At 34.0% G+C, this 27,434-nt stretch overlaps 2 protein-coding genes across 2 annotated transcripts in view; both read right to left on the bottom strand.

Moving 5' to 3' along the window:
- The window catches only part of LOC148957001 (gamma-aminobutyric acid receptor subunit beta-3-like), a 94,871-nt gene extending 74,721 nt beyond the window's left edge, over window positions 1-20,150 (bottom strand). The window contains exon 1 of the mRNA XM_089097213.1: window positions 19,927-20,150. Within this exon, the coding sequence (XP_088953339.1) occupies window positions 19,927-20,061 (135 nt within the window). The 5' untranslated portion in view covers window positions 20,062-20,150. The remainder of the gene's footprint in view (window positions 1-19,926) is intronic.
- LOC148957000 (PEX5-related protein-like) overlaps window positions 1-27,434 on the bottom strand; it is a 282,607-nt gene that overhangs the window by 157,460 nt on the left and 97,713 nt on the right. The window lies entirely within an intron of this gene.

The following is a 27,434-nucleotide window of genomic DNA, read 5'->3' as shown; positions in this document are numbered from 1 at the left end:
AGAGTCCTAGTTAAGTTTAGTTATAGTTAAGAGTTTGGAATTTTACCTTAGAGACTTAGCTTAGAGTTTTAGTTAAGTTTAGTTTTACTTAAGAGTATAGAATTTTAGCTTAGAGTCTCAGCATAGAGTTTTTGTTAGAGTTCGAGTTTAGTTTAGTTTTAGTTAAGAGTTTAGTGTTTTTAACTTAGAGTCTTAGTTTACAGTTTTTGTTGAAGTTCTAGTTTAGTTTAGTTTGAGTTTAGAGTTTTAGCTTAGACTTAGAGTTTTAATTTGAGTTCTAGTTTAGTTTAGTTTTAGGTAAGAGTTTAGAATTTTTAGCTTAGAGTCTTAGCTTAGTTTTATTAAGAGTTCTAGTTTAATTTAGTTTTAGTTAAGAGTTTAGAGTTTTACCATAGAGTCATAGCTTAGAGTTTTAGTTAGAGTTAAAGTTTAGTTTAGTTACAGTTAAGAATTTAGAGTTTTAGCTTAGAGTCCATAGCTTTGAGTTTTACTTAAAGTTATAGCCTGGTTAATATTTAGTTAAGAATTTCGAGTTTTAGCTGAGTCTTAGCTTACAGTTTTTGTTAGAGTTCTAGTTTAGCTTAGTTTTACTTAAGAGTTTAGAGTTTTACCTTAGAGTCTAAGCTTAGAGTTTTTGTTACAGTTCTAGTTTAGTTTAATTTTAGTTAAGAATTTGATATTTCACATTTGAGTTTCAGTTAGAGTTCTAGTTTAGTTTACTTTTAGTTAAGATTTTAGTGTTTTACCTTAGAGTCTTAGCATAGAGTTTTAGTTAGAGTTCTAGTTTAGTTTAGTTTTAGTTAAGAGTTTAGAATTTTAGCTTAGAGTCTTAGCTTAGAGTTTTTGTTAGAGTTCTAGTTTAGTTTAATTTTAGTTAAGAATTTGATGTTTTTTACCTTTGAGTTTCAGTTAGAGTTCTAGTTTAGTTTACTTTTAGTTAAAAGGTTAGTGTTTCACCTTAGAGTCTTAGCTTAGAGTTCTAGTTAGAGGTCTTTTCTAGTTTTGTTTAAGTTAAGAATTTAGAATTTTAGCTTAGAGTCTTATCTTAGAGTTTTTGTTAGAGATATAGTTTATTATAGTTTTAGTTAAGAGTTTAGAGTTTTTTGCTTAGAGTACCTTGCTTAGAGTTTTTGTTGAAGCTCTAGTTTAGTTTAGTTTTAGTTAAGAGTTTAGAGTTTTTTAGATTATATTATTAGATTAAAGTTTTTGTTAGAGTTCATGTTTATTTTAGTTTCAGTTAAGAATTTAGAGTTTTTAGCTTAGAGTCTTAGTTTAGAGTTTTTGTTATAGTTCTAGTTTAGTTTACTTAAGAGTTTAGAGTTTTATCATAGAATCTTAGCTTAGAGTTTTTGTTGAAGTTTTAATTTAGTTTAGTTAAGAGTTTAGAGTTTTTTAGCTTAGAGTCCTAGCTTAGAGTTTTTGTTAGAGTTCTAGTTTAGTTTTAGTTAAGAGTTTGGTGTTTTACCTTAGATTTATAGCTTAGAAATTTAGTTTGAGCTACAGTTTATTTTTGTTTTCGTTAAGAGTTTATAGTTTTGGCTTAGAGTCATTGATTAGAGTTTTAGTTATTGTTCTAGTTTAGTTTATTCCTAGTTAAGATTTTAGAGTTTTTATATTATATTATTATATATTTGTTTTTGTTGTATCTCTAGTTTCTTTTATTTTTAGTTAATATATTATATTTTTATCTTATAGTATTAGATTAGAGTTTTTGTTAGAGTTTTAGTTTAGTTTAGTTTTAGTTAGAGTTTTGAGTTTTACCTTAAAGTCTTAGATTAGAGTTTTAGCTAGGGTTGAAGTTTCGTTTAGTTTAGTTATAGTTAAGAGTTTATAGTTTTAGCTTAGAGTCTTAGCTTAGAGTTTTAGTTAGAGTCATTGTTTATTTTAGTTTTACTTAAGAGTTATAGCTTAGAGGTTTAGCCTAAAATCTTAGCTTAGAGATTTAGTTAGAGTTGAAGTTTAGTCCAAACAAGCATAACCACAAAATTACACAATATTGCATAGAAATACCAAAACCATAGGTTAGATTAGGTTAGGTTAGTTTAGAGGTTAGGTTTCTCCACGTTTAAGTTAGGTTAGATTAGGTTGGCTTATCATGAGCGCTCATGATAAGCCAACCTAATCTAACCTAACTAAACGTGGAGAAACCTAACCTCTAACCTAACCTAACCTAATCTAACCTATGGTTTTGGTATTTCTATGCAATATTGTGTAATTTTGTGGTTATGCTAGTTTGGACTAAACTTCAACTATAATCTCTAAGCTAAGATTTTAGGCTAAACCTCTAAGCTATAACTCTTAAGTAAAACTAAAATAAACAATAACTCTAACTAAAACTCTGAGCTAAGACTCTAAGCAAAAACTATAAACTCTTAACTATAACTAAACTAAACGAAACTTCAACCCTAACTAAAACTCTAATCTAAGACTCTAAGGTAAAACTCCAAACTCTTAACTAAAACTAAACTAAACTAAAACTCTAACAAAAACTCTAAGCTAAGACCCTAAGCTAAAACTATAAACTCTTAACTAAAACTAAACTAAACTAGAGCTTCAACAAAAACTCTAAGATACGACTCTAAGCTAAAAACTCTAAAATCTTAACTAAAACAGAGCTAAACTAGAACTCTAACAGAAACTCTAAGCTAAGACTCTAAGGTAAAATTCTAAACTCTTAATTAAAACTAAACTAAACTAGAACTCTAACTAAAACTCTAAGCTATAACTCTAAGGTAAAACACCAAACCCTTAACTAAAACTAAACTAAATTAGAACTCTAACAAAAACTCTAAGCTAGGACTCTAAGCTAAAAAACTCTAAACTCTTAACTAAACTAAACTAAAACTTCAACAAAAACTCTAAGCTAAAATTCTATGATAAAACTCTAAACTCTTAAGTAAACTAAACTAGAACTCTAACAAAAACTCTAAACTACGACTCTAAGCTAAAAACTCTAAACTCTTAACTATAACTAAACTAAACTTCAACTCTAACTATAACTCTAAGCTAAAACTCTAAGCTAAAACTCTAAACTCTTAACTAAAACTAAACTAAACTAGAACTTCAACAAAAACTCTAAGCAAAAAACTCTAAGCCAAAAACTCTAAACTCTTAACTAAAACTAAAATAAACTAGAACTCTAACAAAAACTCTAAGCTAAAATTCTAAACTCTTAACTAAAACTAAACTAAACGAGAACTCTAACTAAAACTCTAAGCTAAGACTCTAAGGTAAAATACTAAACTCTTAACTAAAAGTAAACTAAACTAGAACTCTAACTGAAACTCAAAGGTAAAAAACATCAAATTCTTAACTAAAATTAAACTAAACTAGAACTCTAACAAAAACTCTAAGCTAAGACTCTAAGCTAAAATCCTAAACTCTTAACTAAAACTAAACTAAACTATAACTATAACTAAAACTCTATGCTAAGACTCTAATGTAAAACACTAAACTCTTAACTAAAATTAAACTAAACTAGAACTCTAACTGAAACTCAAATGTGAAATATCAAATTCTTAACTAAAATTAAACTAAACTAGAACTGTAACAAAAACTCTAAGCTAAGAATATAAGGTAAAACTCTAAACTCTTAAGTAAAACTAAGCTAAACTAGAACTCTAAAAAAAACTGTAAGCTAAGAATCAGCTAAAACTCGAAACTCTTAACTAAATCTTAATCAAGCTATAACTTTAAGTAAAACTCTAAGCTATGACTCTAAGCTAAAACTCTAAATTCTTTACTGCAACTAGACTAAACTTTAACTCTAACTAAAACTCTAAGTTATGACTCTATGGTAAAACTCTAAACTAAAACTAAATTAAACTAGAACTATAAATAAAACTAAGATAAGACTATAAGCTAAAAAATCTAAACTCTTAACTAAAACTAAACTAAACTAGAACGCTAATTTAAACTATAAGTCTAAGCTAAAACTCTAAACTTAAACTAAACTAGAACTTCAACAAAAACTGTAAACTAAGACTCTAAGCTAACAACACTTAACTCTTAAATAAAACTAAACCAAACTAGAACTCTAACAAAAACTCTAAGCTGAGACTCTAAGCTAAAATTTTATACTCTTAAGTAAAACTAAACTTAACTAAAACTCTAAGCTAAGTCTCTAAGGTAAAACTTCAAACTCTTAACTATAACTAAACTAAACTAGAACTCTAACAAAAACTCTAAGCTAAGACTCTAAGCTAAAACTCTAAATTCTTAACTAAAATTATACTAAACTAGAACTCTAACAAAAACTCTAAGCTAAGACTATAAGCTAAAACTCTAAACTCTTAACTAAAACTAAACTAAACTAGAACTCTAATTAAAACTCCAAGTCTAAGCTAAAACTCTAAACTAAACTAGAACTGCAACAAAAAACTCTAAACTAAGACTCTAAGCTAAAAACTCTAAACTCTTAACTAAAACTAAACTAAACTAGAACTCTAAAAAACCCTACCTTAGAGAACCCTCTAAGGTAGAACTCTAACAAAAACTCTAAGCTATGACTCTAAGCTAAAACTCTAAACTCCTAACTATTACTAAACTAAACTTCAACTCTAACAAAAACTCTAAGCTAAGACTCTAAGTTAAAACTCCAAACTCTTAACTATTACTAAACTAAAACTTCAACAAAAACTCTAAGCTAAGACTCTAAGATAAAAACTCAATACTCTTAACTAAAAATAAACTAAACTAGAACTCTAACAAAAACTCTAAGCTAAGACTCTAAGCTAAAATTCTAAACTCTTAACTAAAACTAAACTAAACTATAACTCTAACTGAAACTCAAAGGTAAAAAATCAAACTCTTAACTAAAATTAAACTAAACTAGAACTCTATCAAAAAAACCCTCTAAACTCTTAACTAAAACTAAACTAAACTTCAACTCTAACAAAAACTCTAAGCTAAGACTCTAAGCTAAAACTCCAAACTAAAACTAAACTATACTAGAACTTCAACATAAACTCTAAGCTAAGACTCTAAGTTAAAAACACTAAACTCTTAATTAAAACTAAAATAAAGTAGAACTCTAGCAAATACTCTAAGCTGACACTCTAAGCTAAAACTCTAAACTCTTAAGTAAAACTAAACTAAACTAGAACTCTAAGCTAAGACTCTAAGGTAAAACACCAAACTCTTAACTAAACTAAACTAGAACTCTAACTGAAACTCAAAGGTAAAACATCAAACTCTTAACTAAAATTAAACTAAACTAGAACACTAACAAAAAACTCTAAGCTAAGACTCTAAGCTAATACTCGAAACTCTTAACTAAAACTTAGCCAAACTAAAACTTTTAGTAAAACTGTAAGCTATGACTTTAAGCTAAAACTCTAAATTCTTAACTGTAACTAAACTAAACTTCAACTCTAACTAAAACTCTAAGCTAAGACTCTAAGGTAAAACTCTAAACTCTTTACTAAAACTAAACTAAACTATAACTCTAACAAAAACTCTGAGCTAAGACTCTAAGCTAAAACTCGAAACTCTTAACTGAAACTTAACCAAACTACAACTTAAAGTAAAATTATAAGCTATGACTCTAAGCTAAAACTCTAAATTCTGAACTGTAACTAAACTAAACTAAACTATAACTCTGAATAAAACTATAAGCTAATAATATAAGCTAAAAAATCTAAACTCTTAAATAAAAATAAACTAAACTAAAACTCTAAAAAAAAATCTAAGCTATGACTATAAGTAAAAATAAACTCTAAACTTTTAACTAAAACAAAACCAAACTAAAAATTTAAGCTAGGACTCTAAGCTAAAAACTCTAAACTCTTAACCAAAACTAGACTAAACTAAAACGCTAACTGAAACTCAAAGGTAAAACATAAAAATCTGAACTAAAAGTAAACTAAACTTCAACTCTAACAAAAACTCTAAGCTAAGATTCTAATCTAAAACTCGAAACTTTTAACTAAAACTTAACCAAACTACAACTTTAAGTAAAATTATAAGCTATGACTCTAAGCTAAAACTCTAAATTCTGAACTGTAACTAAACTAAACTAGAACTCTGAATAAAACTCTAAGCTAAGAGTCTGAGCTAAAAAAAAAACTCTAAACTTTTAACTAAAACTAAACCAAACTAAAACTCTAAGCTAAGTCTCTAAGGTAAAACTTCAAACTCTTACCTATAACTAAGTTGTGGGTGAAAAGGATGGGTACTTCAATTTGTAAAATGGGTTTAGGACGGTCACTAACAAAAGAACTTGTTCTGAAATGGCTTTTGAAAAGTATTGCTTGGTGTTGGGCATTCAAAAAGCTGTAAAGTAAAGTTGTGGGTGAAAAGGATGGGAACTTCAACTTGTAAAATGGGTATAGGATGGACATTATGAAAAGAACTTGTTCTGAAAAGATATAATAAAGCCATAAAAAGTATTAAAAAATGGGAGCTCAGGGGCCTTTGGGGTGCTGGGGGGCCCTTTGGGAGCCCGGTGGTCTTTTGGGAGCCTGGGGGACCTTTGGGGACCGGGGGTGGGCCTGTGGGGGTCCGGGGCCCTTTGGGAGCCCGGTGGACCTTTGGGGACCGGGTGAGGGCCTTTGGGGGTCCAGGGGGCCCTTTGGGAGCTTGGGGGACCTTTGAGAGCTTGGGGGACCTTTGAGGACCGGAGGCTTCCTTCGGGGTTGGGTAGGGGGATCGGAACCCTTTGGGGTTGGGGTAGAGGACCTCACGACACTGTTCAAATGGAACTTGTGTATTATAACGACCACAGAGTTTCACCCTCAAATCCTCTTCTAAAATCATCTTTTAAATCATCTTTTGAAATGTCTCTAACTGTTTCGCCGAAATAATTCCCTAAAATAATAATTTGTTCTGAAAAGATATAATAAAGCCTTAAAAGTATTAAAATGGGGGCTCGGGAGCCTTTGGGGCGCGGGGGGGCCCTTTGGGAGTCCCGGAGAACCTTTGAGGACCGGGGGCTTTCTACGGGGTTGGGTAGGGGGATCGGAACCCTTTGGGGTTGGGGTAGAGGACCTCACGACACTGTTCAAATGGAACTTGTGTATTATAACGACCACAGAGTTTCACCCTCAAATCCTCTTCTAAAATCATCTTTTAAATCATCTTTTAAAATGTCTCTAACTCTTTCGCCGAAATAATTCCCTAAAATAATAATTTGTTCTTAAAAGATATAATAAAGCCTTAAAAGTATTAAAATGGGGGCTCGGGAGCCTTTGGGGCGCTGGGGGCCCTTTGGGAGTCCCGGAGAACCTTTGAGGACCGGGGGCTTCCTACGGGGTTGGGTAGGGGGATCGGAACCCTTTGGGGTTGGGGTAGGGGACCTCACGACGCTGTTAAAATACAACTTGTGTATTATAACGACCACAGAGTTTCACCCCCAAATCCTCTTCTAAAATCTCTTCAAAAATCATCTTTTAAAATGTCTCTAACTGTTTCGCCGAAATAATTCCCTATAATGGCTAAAACGGTTTCGCCCAAATAATCCCTAAACGTAATTTCAGTGAGTTCCTTTTGTTTTTGGCATCTTTGCGCTGATACATTTCAAATTATTTGAAACCCTTTCGTGAATCAATCTCTTCATCGCTAAGATCTAAACATTCGCTTGGAGACAGTTCTCTTTAGAAACAACAAATTAGTTCCCTTTCGTGTCAAATCAATTCTCTTTAGAAACAACAAATTAATTCCCCTTTCATGTCAATCAATCAATCATGACATCATCTGTCATGTGTGATCTAAACTTTGCCTCGGAAACATTCTCTTTGGAAATACATCAAAGACATTAATTAACTTGACGTCATCTGTCAGACATTAATTAACCTTGCCCGGAAACAATTTGATTAATGACTCAATAATCCATGAAAGTGAGAAAGTTCCTGTTTTTCCATTCTCACTGACAAAAACCATAAATTGCTGTTGACATCCATGAAAAACATCAAATAAATTGACCAACACACATAACCATCCAAGAAAACAGACATAAATGTGAGAAAGTTCCTGTTTTTTCATTCTCACTGACAACAAACAGACATAAATTAAGTAAAAAAAAAGTTGTAGGTGGCAGCAGGGGTGTCGTCTCGGAGTATAAGATAGCTCTCTACTTATCTCAGTTTTGACAATATTTTGGAAGAAACTACGGGAAGGAGAAGCTCCTTCCCGTTCTAAGTCAGAATGTATATCCTTTTCGTATTGAGTCAGGAATTAAGTTGTAGTTAAACCAAATCTGGATTTCTCATTTTTGCATCGGATCAGGATGTGGCTTGTTTGAACTTTGAATTGGGCCTTCACTCATGTTTGTACCATTTTAGGATTTACCTCGTTGATGCACCAAGCCGCTGGAGCTCCGTTACTTGAACATAGGTTATTCATCAGGACTTAGCCTGTTTTCACAGTGAGTCAACACTTAGTTCTTTTCACATCAATTCAGGGTGTAGATTGTCTTTGCAGTGAATACAAAATTTAGCTCGTTTTTGTACCCCAAGAAATTACCTTATTTATTATGTCCGGCCGCTGGAGTTCCGTTACTTGAACTTAGGTTATTCGCCAGGACTTAGGCTGTTTTAACAGTGAGTCAACACTTAGATCTTTTCACACCAATTCAGAAGTTAAATATTCTTTGCAGTGAATATGAGCTATGGATCTATTGTGTACCATAAGAAATTATCTTATTGACTACACCAGGCCGCTGAAGTTCCGTTGCTTGAACTTAGCTCATTCGGCAGGACTTAGCTTATTTTTACACTGAGTCAAGACATAGATTAGCTCTTTTCACTCCAATTCAGGATTTAGATTGTCTTTGCAGTGAATACAAGATTTGGATCGTTTTTATAACTCCAGAAATTACCTGACTGCATCAACCCACTGAAGTTCCGTTGCTTGAACTTAGCTTATTCGTCAGCTTGTTTCCACACTGAGTAAAGACCAAAGTTTATAGAATTAGAAATGTCCAGCTAAGGACAATCTAAATCCTGATTCGATGTAAAAAGATGTAAGTCTTGACTCAGTGTGAAAACAAGCTAAGTCCTGGCGAATGAGCTAATTTCAAGTAACGGAGCTACAGTGGCTTGATGCAATCAATTTCATACTCATTCATCAGGACTTAGCTTGTTTTCGCACTGAGTCAAGACTTAGCTCTTTTTGCACTGACTGAGGATCTAGCTCGTCATTGTACCTTGTCGGACTGCCTTGTTTTCGCACCGCCAGATCATAGTCCGCAGCTTGGACTAAGAAAAGAAGGTAAGATTATAGGCAAGATCAGAGAAAAATGCCTTTCTTACGAGTAGCTACAAAAAACACGTCTAACCTCTTATAGAATGTTTAAGTAAAGATTTTCTTATAGTAAAGATGTACAATAACTTAGTTCCATGCTTATGACGCGCAAATACGCAAAAAGTGAAGTCCCACCTTAAAAGAGGTATTATGTTATTCAATTTGAAAAAAAGCATACCGCCAAGAATATGATTTGACTTTTATGAGAAACATTGAAGCAAAGAATATATATATAAAAAAAAACTCTCGCTGACAAATTGGATTCGTTTTGATAAGTCCTTGCGGGCCGTATAGAATTTCATTTCCTTGGGAAAATCTTATCACAAATCCATGTTTATGGTTGACATCTGCAAAGTAGTGACGGCTTAGTCGCAAGAAGGATTGAAAATAAGTCATGACAAAACCATAAACTAAGATAGCGTTTTTTGGCTTGAGGAATTTTGAAAGAATCAAAAGCAAAATGAAACCTGATTTCGTGTCTATTCGGCTGCATGTTCACCTTTCTGCTTATCCCTCTTAAGTATTTTACAATCTTTCTACTTGTTGTAGCTCAGGAGTCAAATGTCTTAGGAACTTAAATTGTATTCAGGGTGACAACAATTTAGAATTGCCTGAGCCGGAGTGTTTTTAAGTTCCCGTTTAGCCGAACTAGCAATTCTACACACACGGCAACACAGTTGACTTATTTTCTTTTTCAAATGGATGAAAAATTTATGAATACCGATTTTCAAGTCTTGTTTCGTTTAGATGATTGATATTTTGTTAGAAAAATGTAGGAATGCTTTAATGGTATTCTAAATAGCTATTAGATAAAGAGAAAAATGAGCTCCTACTTGGGATACATAAGATTGTGGGATTGGTAGGGGAAAGGTATTTGTTCCTGGCAACTGATGATATATGTGAAGCATTTCGTATATTTTAGGTGTTTTTTATGCTTTAATATACAATTTGTATACAATAATACCCGTTTCAAAAATGCCAGTCAATCAAACTTGCAAATAAATGCTTGAATCCAATAGGTTTCACACTGTATACCTTCCTGTACAGAGACAATATCGACGGAAAAAATTTAGTCGCAAGTGGATGAATCAGAAGAAGGTGAAAGAAACGAAGTCATATACACTCGCTTTTAATACTGTTCATCCTCATACCTTAACTGTTATTAACTAAAAAAACAAGTTTTTTTTTAACCGAAAGTAAGAAGCCACATTAAAACTTAAAAAGAACTGAAATTATTCTGTATATGAAAGGGGCTGTCCCCTCCTCAACGCCTCGCTCTTTACGCTAAAGTTTTTATTGTTTTTAAAAACAGAGTTGTGAGAAAGAGTCAAATTTCAGCGTAAAGAGCGAGGCGTTGAGGAGGGAACAGCCCCTTTCATATACGTAGTAATTTCTGTTCGTTTTAAGTTTTAATGTCACTCCTTGCTATCAGTTAAAAAAAATTGTTTTTTTAGTTAATTTCTGAACGTTTCTGAATTAATGCAGCTTTGATTTTGGCTCACCGTACATGAATAATTAAAACGAAATTGGCATATTAATTTTCCCTTTTTTGGCTAATTGGCTTTTTCGAAATTTTGTTCTGACGTATCTTACGAATTAACTTACGTAACGAATTTCTATGTTTGTATATTTTTATTACGTACATTAGGGAGTTCGCTCCCTAGTCAATACCTCGCTCTTTACGCTTATGTTCGAATCACAAACCCCTGAATCACAAAGGCCGGTATATTAGAATAGATTGCTCTTTTGAACGTACTAAAAAACTTTAGCGTAAAGAGCGAGGTATTGACTAGGCGCCGAACCCTTTCATATACTTAATGATTTCTGTTCGTTTTAAGTTTAGATGTTGCTCCTAACTTTCAGTTGAAAAAAGCTTGTTTTTTTTTTAATTTCTGATTGTTTTTAAATAATGCTGGGAAATCTTCATGGAAATGTTCCTTCCCCCAAAGAAATATCCTCCATGGAAAGATCCTTCCCCGTAACCCCTACTCTGACCCCGACCCCCACTAGATAACAATTCATCCTGAAAACACCTGTATACTTCCCAATGACCAATACTATATGTAAACAATGGGCAAAGTTTATTACTTGCAGCCCTTCCCCCGGGAACTGTGGGGGATTAAGTCATCCTCAAAGACATATTAATTAGATTTTCGACTATGCTGAACAAAATAGCTGTCTCAAAATTCTGATTGGGTGACTTTGAGAAAAAAAGGAGCGTGGGAGGGGCCCAAGTTGCCCTCTAATTTTTTGGTCACTTAAAAAAGGGAACTAGAAATTTTAATTTCCTTTCGAATGAGTCCTCTCACGATATTCTAGGACTACTGGATTGATACGATCACCCCTAGGGAAAAAAAAAAAAAAAAACAAAAAAAACACGCATCCGTGATCTCTCTCCTGGCAAAAAATACAAAATTCCCATTTTTCCAGATATGGGCTTGAAACTTCTATACTAGGGTTTTCTGATACGCTGAATCTGATGATGTGATTTTCATTAGAGTTCTATGACTTTTAGGGGTTGTTTTCCCCTTTTTTCGAAAATAAGGCAAATTTTCTCAGGCAGTAACTTTTTATGGGTAAAACTAAACTTGATGAAACTTATATATTTGAAATCAGCATAAAAATTTAATTCTTCTGATGTATCTATTGATATCAAAATTCCGGTTTTTAGAGTTTCGGTAACTATTGAGCCAGGTCGCTCCTTACTTACAGTTCGTTACCACGAACTGTTTGATACTACCAAGGTACGTGAAGCTGTTCACTTGATCGGCCTTTTAATTAACCAACGTCAGCTTTTAATCTTAACTTATTCCTAGCTTTAGATACTTAGTCTTCTTAGCATTAATTTTCAAACCCATTTTAGCACACTTAACTTGCAAAACCTCTAAAACCTTTTAACCACAAGTCCAATTAAACACATCAGTTTTATTTCTGTGCATAGTACCAATCGTTTTAATGTATTTGTCTGGTATGCCATACAAGGATAAGACCTTTTATAAGGCTCTTCTATAGTAATTTCTGTTTGTTTAATACATTAATTATTATATGACTTTATTTCTTCTTGTCTTAGGTATTAATTTATCTATTTATTTTGTTTCAATAAATTTTCTTTAGAAAGTATTTTCTTTTAATAATTTCTGTTCTTTTTTATTAACCTAATTTTATGAATGTTTAATTGTGAAGCTTTTTTCAAGTTCTTAGTTAAGAACTAAAATTTTCAATTGTAATCTAAATATTAGGAAAATTTTGAATATCCAGTCTAATTTTCGATCATTCGAAGTTTCTACAATACATTTTTACTATGGGATTTGGGGTTGATATGGAGGAGGACTTTTGTTTATATAGACCAGCAATTTGGATTATTCCTGGTCTTCTATAAAGTTATTTTTATTTATTTAAATTCGGGTATACTGTAGTATTAAGTTTCATATCATTCCAGAATTAATTTTATAGTAAAGTGTTTACGATAAGAATGTATAATTTCTAAAGTAGAAATATACATCCTTACAGGTTTATCAAAATGACCTGTTTAAAATCCTATGTAACGCAATCGCGCTGCCTAAGTAAAGAACGATGTTGGCACATATTATTATCGAATGAGTTGACGTAGAAACTTTGAAAAGGGCTCATTCGATTGAAAATTGGAATGGCTTGTGCCCTTTTTAATAGTCGAAAGTGATTAGAAGGCAACTAACACCCCTTCCACGCCCACCATTTCCCCAAACACATCCAATCAAAATTTTGAGATAGCCATTTTCTTCAGCGTAGTTGATTTCCAGATAGAAATTATGTTTTTGAGGAGGACACTCCCCCACAGTCCTCAGGACAAGGTTTGTAAGTTATGCCCTGGGGGCATACAAGGTTTTTTATAGAAAATGTCGTCGTGAAAATTTCAAAAAAGGCTCATTCGATTGCAATTCAAAGGGCTAGTGCCCTTTTTAATAGTCGAAAGTGATTGGAGGGCAACTAACCCCCCTCTCATGCCCACCATTTTCCTCAAACAAATCCAATCAAAACTTTGAGATAGCCATTTTGCTCAACGTAGTTGAAAGCTCTGGAGATTTGGTTTTTGAGGATGACCCCCCCCCCCCGCAGCCCTCAGGGTTTTAAGTTATGCCCTGGGGGTATATAAGGTTTTTATAGAAAGTGTTGTCGTAGAAGCTTCAAAAAGGGCTCATTTGATTCGAAATTTAAATGGCTAGTGCCCTTTTTAATAGTCGACAGAGATTGGAAGGCAACTAACACCCCTTCCACGCCCACTATTTATCTAAACACATCCAATAAAAATTTTGATCTAGGCATTTTGTTCAAAGTAGTTGAAAGGTCCGGAAATTATATCTTTGAGAATGACACCGCCCCCCCCCCCACAGCCTTCATGGTAAGGGCTGTAAGTTAGGTCCTGGGGCCATATAAGGTTTTTATTGAAAGCTTTGTCGTAGAAACTTGAAAAAGGACTCATTCGATTGGAAATTCAAAAGGCTAGTGCCCTTTTGAATATTCGAAAGTGATTTAAGGACAACTTACCCCCCTCTCACGCCCACCTTTTCCCCAAGCATATCCAATCAAAAGTTTTAGATTGTCATTTTGTTCAACGTAGTTAAAAGTTTTAGAAATTAGGTCTTTTAGGATGATAATCTCTTCAGAGCCTTCGGGGCAAAGGTTGTAAGTTATGCCCATGTGGGATATAAGGTTTTTAAGGATGAAAATGTTGTAGAAACTTCAAAAAGGGCTCAATCGATTGGAAATTTGTAGGGCTTATGCCTTTTTTAACAGTCGACAGTGATTGGAGAATAACTAACACCCCCTCACACCCACCATTTCCCAAACACATCCAATCAAAATTGTGAGATAGCCATTTTGCTTGACGTAGTTAAAAAGTCTGGATATTATGTTTTTGAGGATGACAGTCCCCCCACAGCCCACAGGGCAAGGGTTGTAAGTTATGCTCTGGGGACATATAATTTTTTTTTTAGAAAGCGTTGTCGTAGAAACTTTAAAAAGGAATCATTCGATTGGAAATTGAAACGGCTAGTGCCCTTTTTAATAGTCGAAAGTGATTGGAGGGCAACTAACCCTCCTCTCACGCCCACCCTTTCCCCTAACACATCCAATCAAAATTTTGAGAAAACCATTTTGTTCAACGTAGTTGAAAGGTCCGGAAACTATGTCTTTGAGGATGACAATACCCTCACAGCCCTCAAGGGAAGGGTTGTAATTTATGTCCCGGGGCATATAAGGTGTTTATAGAAAGTGCTGTCGTAGAAACTCAAAAAAGGCTCATTCTATTTGAAATTGAAAGGGCTAGTACCCCTTTTAATAGTCAAAAGTGACTGGAAGGCCAGACATTTTCATAGGCAGCGCAATCGCGCTGCCTAAGTAAAGAACGATGTTGACACAATGTATTGTTTATTTATTTTTCCATACCAGGGCACTTCATATCGAAGGAGTTGTCGTAGAAACTTCGAAAAGGGCTCATTCGATTGGAAATTGGAGTGGCTAGTGCCCTTTTTAATAGTCGAAAGTGATTGGAGGGCAATTTGCGCCCCCCCCACCCAAACCCATCATTCCCCCAAACACATCCAATCAAAATTTCGAGAGAGACATTTTGTTCAGCGTAGTTGATTTGCAGATAGAAAATATGTTTTGGAGTAGGACAATCCCCCATAACCCTCAGGGCAAGTGTTTTAAGCTATGCCCTGGGGGCATATAAGAACGATGTTGGCACAATGTATTATTTATTATTTTTTTCCTTTAGAGCAGGGCACTTCGAATCGAAGAAGTTGTCGTAAAAACTTCAAAAAGGGTGCAATCAATTGGAAATTGCAGTGGCCTGTGCTCTTTTTAATAGTCGAAAGTGCTTGGAAGGCGACTAACATCCCTTCAACGCCTACCATTTCGTGAAATAAATCCAATCAAAATTTTTAGATAGCCATTTTGTTCAGCATAGTTGATTTCCACATAAAAATTATATTTTTGAGGAGGACACTCCCCACAGCCCTCATGGCAAGGGTTGTAAGTTATGCCCTGGGGACATATGAGGTTTTTATAGAAGGCATTGACGTAGAAACATCAAAAAAGAATCATCGATTTGAAATTCAAAGGGCTAGTGCCCTTTTTATTAGTCGAAAGTGATTGGAGGGCAACTAACCCCCTTCTAACGCCCACCCTTTTCCTAAATACATCCAATCAAAATTTTGTGATAGCCATTTTATTCAACGTAGTTTTAAGCTATGGAAATTAGGTCTTTGAGGATGACAACCCCCCACAGCCCTTAGGGCAAGGGCTGTAAGTTATGCCTTGGGGCCATATAAGGTTTTTATAGAACGCGTTGTCGTAGAAACTTCAACAAAGGCTAGTTCGATTGGAAGTTGAAATGGCTAGTGCCCTTTTTAATGGTCGAAAGTGTTTGGAAGGCAACAAACATCCCTTCCACGCCCACCATTTCCCCGAACAAATCCAATAAAGATTTTGAGATAGCCATTTTGTTCCATGTAGTTCAAAGTTCAGGAAATTTTGAGCAGGACACTCCCCCCACAGTCTTCAGGGCAAGGGTTATAAGTCATGCCTTGGGGGTATATAAGGTTTTTATTGAAATCTTTGTCGTAGAAATTTGAAAAAGGGCTCATTCGATTGGAAATTCAAGGGTCTGGTGCCCTTTTTAATAGTCGAAAGTGATTTGAGTGTCACTAACTCCCCTCTCATGCCCACCTTTTCCCCAAACACATCCAATCAAAATTTTTAGATAGCCATTTGATTCAACGTAGTTGAAAGTTTTGAAATTCGGTCTTTAAGGATGGCAACCCCTCCGCTCTACAGCCCTCAGCGCAAGGGTTTTAAGTTATGCCCTGTGGGCATATAAGGTATATAGAAAGCGTTGTTGTAGAAATTTCAAAAAGGCTCATTCTATTGGAAATTGAAAGGGTTAGTGCCTTTTTAATAGTTGAAAGTGATTGGAGAGCGACTAACGCCCCTCTCACGCCCACCAGTTTCTCAAACATATCCAATAAAGATTTTGAAATAGCCATTTTGTTCAGTGTAGTTGAAAGTTCTGGAAATTATGTCTTTTAGTATGATAACCCCCCCCCCCCCCAGAGCCCTCAGTGCAAGGGTTGTAAGTTATGCCCCAGGGACATATAAGGTTTATATAGAAAGTTGTGTAGAAATTTCAACAAGGGCTAATTTGATTGGAAATTGAAATCGCTTTTTTTAATAGTCGAAAATGAGTGGAGAGTAATTAACCCCCCTCTCACGCCCACCATTTCCCAAAACACATCCAATAAAAATTTTGAGATAACCATTTTGTTCAACGTAGTTGAAAGTTCTGGAAATTATGTATTTATGGATGACAATACCCCTAGAGCCCCCAGGGCAATGGTTGTAAGTTATGCCCTGGGGGCATATAAAGTTTTTTTTTATGGATAGAGTTGTAGTAAAACTTCAAAAGGGGCTCATTCAATTGGAAGTTGAGATGGTTAGTACCCTTTTTAACAGTCGAAAGTGATTGGAGGGTAAATAGCCCCCTCTCACACCCACCATTCCTCCAAACACTTCAAATCAAAATTTTCAGATAGCCATTTTTTTTGAATGTAGTAGAAAGTTCTGGAACTTAGATCTTTGAGAATGACACCCCCTTCAGCCCTCAGGGCAAGGGTTGCAATTTATGCCTAGGGGGCATATAAGGTTTTTTATTGAAAGTGCTGTCGTAGAAACTTCAAAAGGGCTCATTTGATTGGAAATTGAAAGGGCTAGTGCCATTGTTAATAGTTGAAAGTAATTGGAGAGAGACAAATGGCCCTCTCATACCCACCATTTCCCCAAACACATCCAATAGAAAGTTTGAGATAGCCATTTTCTTGAACATTATCGAAAGTTCTTGAAATTAGGTCGTGGAGGATGACAACCATCCTGACAGACCTTAAGATAAGGGCTGTACTTTATGCCCTGGGGGCAAATAAGGTGTTATTAGAAAGCGTTATCGTTTCAAAAACCGCTCATTCAATTGAATATCGAAAGGCCTAGTGCCCTTTTTAATATTCGAAAGTGATTGGAAGGCTTGACGTTTTTATAGTAAAGATCGATTTTGGTACAATGTATTATTTTTCTTCTTGTTGTTATTTAGACTAGGGCACTTCGTATCGAAGGAGTTGTCGTCACTCAAAACGAGCAGAAATTAACATAAACTGGGCTCAAAACCATTATGCCTTCCCAAGGCCAGAACAAAATTTGCACTTTACTGAAAAAAATACAAATGAATGTGCATTGTCAGTTTAATATACATATACATATATTTAGTAATCAAAATTTTAATATTATTTGATTTATTAAAGTTATAAAAGTCAAAACTTTTATATTTTTTTTCATTAAAGTGGAAATTTTGTTCAGGCCTTGGGAAGGCATAGGGATTTTGAACGCAACTTATGTCAATTTCTGCTGGTTTTGAGTTTGACTCGGTTATTTCTTGTAATTTCTGTTCGTTTTTGGTTTCATTTATTTATCAATGCTGATTTGTGGTAGTTTCACGCTTGGTAGATTATTTGATTTCATTTTTGCTAATTTTTGTTTAATGGGGCTCTTTACTTATCTTTGAAAAACTTATTTTATGGAAATTTTTTTTTAATTAATTATAGTAAAGATCGATGGGGGTACAATGTATTATTATTTTTTTTTTGTTTAGACCAGGGCACTTTGTATCGAAGGAGTTTTCGTAAGAACTATGAAAAGGGATCATTCGATTGAAAACAGAAAGGGCCTTTCTAATAGTTAAAAGCGATTGGAGGGCAACTAGTCCCCTTTCAAAGCCCACCTTCCTATTTGCCCATTATGTTTAAAAACTACCTTAAGATTAAATCAAAATGCACTGTGTTAATGCCAATTCCCAATAAGGCGTCCCAGCAGTGGCCCAAGAACGACTGAGGGTATTATGTTCAAACTTTCGGGTCTACTTCTGCTCTTAAAATTTAACCACATCAAAATAGCGTAAGTGTATCCAAGCTATCAAAGAAAGTAAACAGATTTTTGTTTTCGAATGGGATCAAATTTTCTATTTAAGGTCAACTAGAGGAGGTACGAAACTAAATTAAACAATACTATTTGTGTCCAGATTTTTTAAACGGTGTATGTTGTTAAAAATTGCTGAAAATCTTTCTCCCGCATACAAATAGCAGTCTAAACTATAAAGTCTTAAAAAAACGAAAAGATTTAAAGTATCATTTTCTTTTTCCCTGAAAAGATTCCTTTTATTTCCGTTTTATTTCCCTCAAATAAAACGAAAAGAAATTAATCAAAAAAGTTCTTTCCACCAAATAATTTTTTCAAAGAAAATTAAAGAACTCCATTGACAAATGAGTGTGCATTGTCAGTTTAATATACATATACTGATATTTAGTAATCAAAATGTTAATATTATTTGATTTATTAAAATTATAAAAGTAAAAACATTTATATTTTTTCAGTAAAGTGCAAATTATGTTCTGGCCTTGGGAAGGCCTAGGGGTTTTGAGCCCTACTCATGTTAATTTGAACTGGTTTTGAGTTTGACTCGGTTATTTTTTGTAATTCCTGTTCGTTTTTGGTTTAATTTATTCATCGATACTAATTTGTGGTAGTTTCACGCTTGGTAGATTATCTGATTTTATTTTCGCTCATTTTTGGTTTAATGGAGTTCTTTAGTTTTTTTTTTAAACTTATTTTATGGAAAAAGTTTTTTAATTAATTGTAAGAAAAAAATAACTTTGACACGTTTTAAATCTGAATAAAAGATTGAATTTTTCCTTCTTATTCAATTTTCTGAACTTTGAGCGAAAACTAACGATTGCCCGTCTTAGTCTTTTATTGACTTTAAACTGCTGTAGAAAGTTTTGTGGAACAAGTTCCCCAAAAACTTCAAGAAAAAAATTATATTCCCTGAACTACAGCTTAGGGATCAACATTTTCACTTGCATTTCACTTTCCTTACAAAAATTGGATTGCTCCGTTTTCAAATCAAGATGAAACCCCTAAGAAGCAGTAGAATTATAAAACAAAGACCAATCTTTATATAGAAGACAGAAGGCAGCAATTTGTATTAATTGGTATGTTCTGTTGATGGAGCAAATTAGAATTGCAGCACCTAGAGGGAGCCGAGCTGGAACAGTCTCAGTTTTACATACTATTTATAGCATATCATTGGTATCTTTGGTATCATTGGAACAGAGCATTTAATATTAAAAACTGAGTAGAACTGAAAATAACAATAATGTAAATTTATTGCCCACAAAAAGCAAAAACAAAAATGTGGAGTTTTTTATTTTTTCAGATTTTATAGATCGTTTCCTTTTGCTGTTAAATATTCAGAAATATATTTTCCCCGGAGTGAGGTTCAAATAAGGGCACTTACGCAGAAGGGAGGGGCCTTCAGGACTATCCCCTCCTAAATCTTCATATTCTTATAATTCCCTCTATATTTTCCATATAATTTGCCTGTTTTGCTTTTCTTTCAGAATGACACTCCCGGATCCCTTCTCCCCTCCATTATAAAATCCTAAAAGATTTCCAGGACTGAATCGTATTCACATAATATCCAATAGAAAAATATTTTTAAAAGTTTTTTTTTTTTTAACTTAAGTGTTCTGAGACTTCAGAGGGTCTTGAAAATGAAAAATCTTATCACGATCCTGAAAAGCAGAAGACAAATAAAAAGAAGAATACCTTTATGTAGGAGACAGGGGGCAGTGATTTCTGTGAATTGGCATGTTGAGTTGATAAAGTAAGCAGAGATGTAACACCTAGAGTAACTCGAGCCGGAACAGCCTCAGGTCTTATCCAAAATGATATCCATGACATGATAACAATTAAACATGTTGGAACGTATGTATGGAATAAATAATATCCTAGTCGCCGTTTAAAGGTGAATATTATTTCGAGGCAAGTGAAATTTCCTGGAATTATATAAAAATTACTAAAACGAGCACTTAGAAGTTGTCAATTTTAGAGTTTGGACAAGAATATATATGCCGTTGGGCAGGCCGTATATTGTCAAACTTCGCACAAAAATTTACATTCCTTAGAGTAGGCCGTACATGGTAAACGATGTTAGTATTAAAATTAATTTTAAAATGTTGTTCTTTAAAAAAGAACAAGGAATAAATGATCCATAGTTGACTCTAACAAGCAATCTGTCGAGTTTGTAAGCACAAGTTGTAAAATCAAGTTGACTGATGAAATGGCTTGAGTGTAAGTAGAATCATTATGAAAAAAGGGCTTTTCATAAAGCTGGTACACCAGACACGGTAAGGTTTTAAGGAGTTTGTTGATTTTATATATATATATATATATATATATATATATATATATATATATATATATATATATATATATATATATATATATATATATATATATATATATATATATATATATATATATATATATATATATATATATATATATATATATATATATATATATATATATATATATATAATTTATAAAATTTGAAGCAAATCAGTTTAGCTAAATGAAGTTTTAAAATAAATGTCAGAACCACTTTTCTGCAAGGAGAAAGAGTTATTGTCGCACAGTGCCTTTATTCAAGATTAGTCTAAATGAAGAAAGATGAGATTAATTCCCACCTGCCTCCCCCTCACAACTTATTTTTTTTAAAGGATTATTGAAAGTTAAACAATATGTACATTGAAATATGATTTTTAGTCATCCCCCCCCACTCATCCTTCTTCATGCACTGATAAGTAGCTATGCATCACTAAACATTACTTCATGAAGTAACCTGGCAACTTAGTTAAATGAAGCATTTAATTAAAAATCCATATAAACCGTTTATCTTATATGGACAACGTTACTTTTCTGGTTATGATGCGACTTTACTTCCTCTGTAACCGAGAAGTTCAATATACAGTTTCTCCTACTTTTCCATTGAATGAGAATTCTCAGTCAGTAGCAACTTGGTTCTTTTGGGGCAAAATTGTAGTTTGTTGCCACAAAACGGTGCCACTTTGGTGCCACTTTCCGATGGTACAATCTTTGAGGTTATCAAAAATATACTTTAACTTTTAATTCCTTTCGAATAAGCCGTCTCCCAATTTTCTAGGACCATTTGTTAACTACCGTCACCGGTCATCATTCAAGAAACAAAACGGAAAAACAATAAATAAGCCACTGTGATCTTTCTTCTGAAAAAAAAATGTGAAATTCCACATTTTCATACATAAGAGCTTGAAGCCTCTACAGTAGAATTCAGATGCGACAAGCTCAACGTTGTGATTTTCATTAAGATTAAGTTACTTCTGAAGATGCATTTTCCCCTCCCCCTTTTTTCATTATCTCTGACTCGTAGCTTTTGCTGGGTAATATAGAACTTAATAGATTTTTATACATTTGGAACCAGTATAAAAATATCGTTCTTTGATCTTTTCAATATTGACAAAAATTTTTTTTAGAGTTTTAGTTACTATTGGCCCGAGTCCCTCCTTACTTGCAGTTCGTTATTACTGACTGTTTATACTAGGTAAGTGCATTAAAGTGATTGGGGCATAAAGTGTGCATGAGAGTAATATTGCCAAAGCTAAGACTGGAAGCGAGGCTAGTAATTAGTTAGTTTGGAATAAGGACTTAAGTCTGTCTTAAAGTCTGTCAGGACTTTTGAGAGACTTTACCTTAAGAAGCACACAAAAAAATACAGGAGAGCATGATACCGAATGGGATGTTATAGTCTCCTTGACTTAAATTATACTGATCATTTATTGTCCTAGATAAAATGTTAGTGAAATGAGGGAGTTTCTAGAAGTATGAGATCTAGGTTAAAAATTGGTTTGGAAATTAGTGGCGTTGGCATAAAATATCGGTAGCATCGTATGATTATTAGGAAAGGTGGCGGATGCAGTGAAAAAGTAAAAGGTAGAATAGCATAGGTTCAGGGCTTTTTTTACAGTTAAAAAAGTTAGTGAGAAAAAGAATACAAGTCGGTGAACTAAGGTTAGGATATTGGAAGCAACAGTCATAACAGTGGTCAAGCAAGGCCTTATGATGTTGGCACTCCGAAAGCCGAAGAGGAATTGTTAAATGTTTTCCAAAGGAATATTAGACAAGTTTTTATACGTTTTATCGACCGTAAATCAAACAGTAAGCTCTACAAAAAGTATTTTTGGATTCCAATTCAAAGGATAACAATAAATGAGTGGCTAAAAATTTTAAGCCACGTTATATGGATGAAAGATGACAAATTACCGAAGCCTGCGTTTTTTACCTATCCATTTGGCTGCAAATGAAAAGTGAGTCATACCCAAATGAAGAGAAAAGGAGCCATAAGCAGAGAAGGAGCCATACAAGGAGCCATACAAGATATTGAATCCAAATGGAAAGGGTATTGAAATAAACTTTGAATAAACTGGGGTGTAAAATGATCGTGCTTAGCTGAGTTGGACTTAGGGGGCTCGATAGTGCAGTGATTTATAAGGAATAGTTAGCGTGGACTTAGGTTACTCTTCATTACGAAATGTCACAAAGTTTAAAACTAAGGTAAGGAGCCTTCAGAAAACTTGCAATGGTCTTAATATACTATACAATTCATGTATCGCAGTAAGTTCGACCTGTGACCATCAACCTTTGCATTACTAAGGAACGTCAAAAACAGGGAAAACACCTTCCTAGCAATTAGCAACCTTCCCCACACATTGTACCTCATATATTATTTGTCTGTGTAAATCCGTGTAAATAAGTTATTTTTATTTAAAAGGGCTCATAGAGGCTATGTTAAAGAATTAATAGTAATAATCTCTATATATTAATGGTCGTCTATGTACCATCACTTAAAGAATGGATCTCGTCACTTCCTATTCAGCGAACCCATATCGATCGCATAGTTTTCACCTACTTGAGTATTCATTAGAAATTTGAAACGGAATGTAGTTACAAACCTATCAAGCAAGCATGTGCTTGATAGCTTTTGTTAGCTTTTGCTACATTTGTTACATTTTCTAATTAGAAACGAGAAACTTGAGAGTTAGTTCCTCTATTTATAATTTGAAGATTATTTTACGTAAACTTGTTTAGATGCATTTTATAGTTAGTCAGGAACTATTTCGCGCACATAACTAAAACTAATAGATAAGTATTTTTTAGTATTTTATTCCTTTAAAACTTCATTTTATTTCTGATCTGCATAAGACATTCTATCATTTAATTTAAGGATCGAATAAATTAAGTGAGGATATTCAAGATTTTCTCGTTAATTAGTACTACATCTAGCGAAACTTGCCTTAGATTAGCAAAATATTTCTGAGAAAGAGAGCCAAAAATATAATTTTAACTCCAATATACTAAAGAAGATGTTCAATGATACAAGTATACAATCATTTTTAATCTATTCCATGTAAAGTCTTATTCTAGCAAAATAAAGACTGCGGGGCAGTATCGAAAATTCAATACTACGAATTTTGTAGCATCAAATCGTGGCCGTATCGACACTGCGTAGCAGTATCGAGAGGTTAAAAAAAAATGAGGTTCTGATCAAAAAGGTCAAAGAAAAAGATTCTGGATGATCAAAATTATCAAGCTGATATCCCGACATTAGATTCCCCAGGGTCTGAAATTAGAAGACTGCTATCCCAACTCTATATCCCTAAGAGAACTGACAATGTTGCCAAAGACCCAATTTTAGTGAGAACTTTTGGGGCTGCCCAAAGTTCATAATAATTCTGTTCATTACTAGATGTATACTAAACCGTCCACCTTCAGAGATTGTCCATTGGGTATTATTGCACTTATGTTAATACTTCCCTTTCTTCTAGTATTTTGATTCATTTGATTCATTCGTGCTGTTCGCAAAGAAGAGAGTGTAAATGTTAAATTTCATCGTCCGGTAGATGGCTATAATGCCTTTTGGAGTTCCTGTTTATTTTTTTTGCGTGAGAGGCTACGGTCTTTCCTTTATAAAATCACACGGTTAGGTAAGTGTGGTATTATTTTAAAAGATTTCAACTACAGTATAATTAGTATCTTGTCAGTAACTGCTTCTGTTTTAATTGGTATTTTTGACTATTGGCCTAGAAGGCTAACGATAGGACTCGAATTCACTTTCATACACCAATACAGTCAAGTATCTAGCCGTTTTTCTTCTTCAGATATACCCCGTCGTAGTCGTCACCAACTTCAAGCTACCAGACCACCTTTCACTATCCACATCTTTCCTTGTGTATATCCTCAATTTTCTTTCTTTTCACAGCTCTATCAATCCTAGAACCTACTTCTATGGAAACTGGAAAAATATAAGACACGATTTATTCAAAGCCGTTTAAGACTCCACCTACCAAGAAGAAAATCCATTATCTATTCCAGCTACTTTTTAAAAGCCCACAAGCTGATGTAGACGAAATAAACGTTATGCTTAATGTCTATCCTAACCAATTTTCCAATTCCCTGTAACGGGCACAAAAACTCAGTTCGTGTCTCATACGTGTCCATTGGGGTGTCACAAAGCATTAGTCAAACATCTCGAGCCTTGTTAAAGCTTAGGAAAATACCTGTTTTGAGATCAGAAATGACTCCCATATGACTTCCCTTGTATGGGTGGGTTTTTTATGTTCGTCTTTATGTCAAAAGACAGATTGTAAAAATCTTCCCATTTTAGCAAATTAGTTGAAAATACGTCCAAGCAAGATTCTCAGTCCCGAAGTTCGTTCTCGACAAATGATTCTAAGGACCCTACCAAAGCTACCCATATACCTAAAATGTTTCAGATTCCAAATCAAATTCTTATTTTCCTACTGAGTTACCTTTGTCTGATGCTACCCGCTAGTCTGAATTAGAAGAAAAGCTTAATAATTTTCTATCTAGTTGTCCTTCTGACAACTCTGTAGTTTCTGACAACTCACAAGTCTTACGCCTCAAATGTGAGAAGCCTCCAGTATTGATAGGGTAAGTGCTCTTCAAATTTCCATGGTAGCAAGCTACTGGTAAACCATGTTGCTCTTCTCATGCAGATGATTACTGTCCGACAAACTGAAGCCTTTATTCTTTCTTCGTAATTTGCATTCTTACCTCCATTCCGAATTAATCAAATTAACCTCTAGATGCTACTTGTTCAGTTACATATCTATCTAACAGTTACTACCATACTACATTTTCAAACATTTTTGTCACCTTTAACTGACCATATTAACGCAAATTGTTATATTCCACCGTTTCAATTCAGATTCCAACCTTGTTTTGGCTCTAGCCATACTTAGCCTGCCATCACAGACGCATTTATTGACGATGTTACTCAAAAGTCACGTACCTACAGGTCAATATGTACGTAAGACTTCGGATCTTTGATTCACACTGCTATACCACTTCATACCAGAACCGTGGGGTGTTATTCCCTTTTGTTATTCCCTTTTGTATATAAAAGCCTTTCGACATTATGTACTCGTGACTTAAGGTCATAATTAATTATATGTCTCATAATTAATTCTATGTCTAAAGCCGATGGCCTTGCTTCATGGCTACCCAGCCCTGATATTTATTAACGTTTAGAAAGGCTTTGCTGGTATTTTGTCTTTCATTATTGCTGGTCTTTACTTGTCCCGCATCTGCTGGCCAAGCAGTATTCTGAATTTAAGTTTGACTATTCAGCGCAATAGTAAGGTTTTTGTAGCACAATATTCTAAGTAAGCGAAGATTAGTTTCAACTTAAACGCCTGAAAGTCCAAATTTGCTTTTATCAACTCACAGCAATTACCACCAGGGGCAGGGCCTTATCCAGGAATTTTTTGGTGGGTGTTTTATACAAACACCCACCGGGGGGGGGGGGTAACACTAAAAACCTCAAAACGCATAAAATTTTTGTTCATATCCATTTTTTTACGTTTCTACAAGTGAGACAAACATTTTGGGTGGGGGGGAGTTCAACCCCCCTAACCCCCGCTGGATATGGCCTTGATCACTGGACATCCATATTGGGAACTGCAAGATCAAGCCAGCTAATAAAATTACTTATAACACTCTCCGATTTGGTTCGTGGCTAAGGCTCACACGACAAGTTATAATTGCTCACATTGAGCATCGAGTTGACATATCGTTTGCATCTCTGTCACGAATAAGATATACTTTAACCGTTGTCTTATTTCAAAAACTTTATAAATGAATTATCCTATCTCATTGTCTGTAAATTGCACCTTTTTGGAAACTATTTACAGACTTAGGTGAATCCAAGCTTTGTCATATTTTCTTTCGTTTTAAGAACTATTGGTATACATTTAGGACCAGTCCCCATCATAAGGAGGCCTATTAAGGAAACAATTCTTACTTGTTAATATGCAAAATGATCCTAGTTAACATATTTTCCTGGGGAGCACCTTTATCCTCACTATTTTTACTGTTGTACAAATATTTTAAAGAAAATTTTAAAAAATAAACATAATTGACTGCATTTATCCGTTTTAAAATATTTTATATATGAAAGTTAAACAGCATCACTACCATCTATCAAAATGATACAAATAGGCTAATGTGAATAAATTTAGTTTAGGTTTGATTAAGTTACCTAGGTGGCTCTTGGGTGTTCGTTTAAAATAATTTTCAAGGCTTGAAATAATGAGAAAATATTGAAAATGTGGTTGTAAGACTGGAAAAACAAGGAAAATAGTCAGGATAGTGGTTCTCCCCCAGGGAAATATGATAACTAGGATAATTTTGCATATTATGAAGTAAGAATTGCTTTTTTCAACATGTCTCCTTATGATGGGAACTGGTCGTATGTTTATACCTATCTATTTTCTACCTTGCCCTACATAGGCCCGAAATTATTTTTATCTTATTAAAAAAAAATTAACATTGTCGACCCCATTAGTGCAGTGGGAAAAAATATTCTATTGACAATTTCTATCGATTCTCAATACGATTTCAATATTTGGACTAACAGTACCAACACGGTAATCTACTCAACTCTTTAGTTTTTGGCTTTCCTTTTGCTCTTTTCTTCATTTGTAGCTCCGTTTTTCTATCTTTTGTGTGACACGTTATCAAATTAATAAACAAAGAAATACACATTCGTAATAAGAAATTTATGAAACGGCTATTATTTATAGTTAAGTGCTGAAATTTCTGTTAGGAGATCCAAGATTTGTTGATGACGCAATTTTCATATAGATTGGATCTTCTCCTTTTAAAATTATGGATTTTTACTGTTAATAAATATTGATGGGCACTTTTAATTTTAT

Source organism: Artemia sp. Qi Xiang Cuo, chromosome 1 (genome assembly GCF_049724085.1).
Source record: "Artemia sp. Qi Xiang Cuo chromosome 1, ASM4972408v1, whole genome shotgun sequence".
NCBI lineage: Eukaryota > Metazoa > Arthropoda > Branchiopoda > Anostraca > Artemiidae > Artemia > Artemia sp. Qi Xiang Cuo.
Note: the sequence above shows the minus strand (reverse complement) of the source record. Positions and strands in the feature narration are given on the sequence as shown.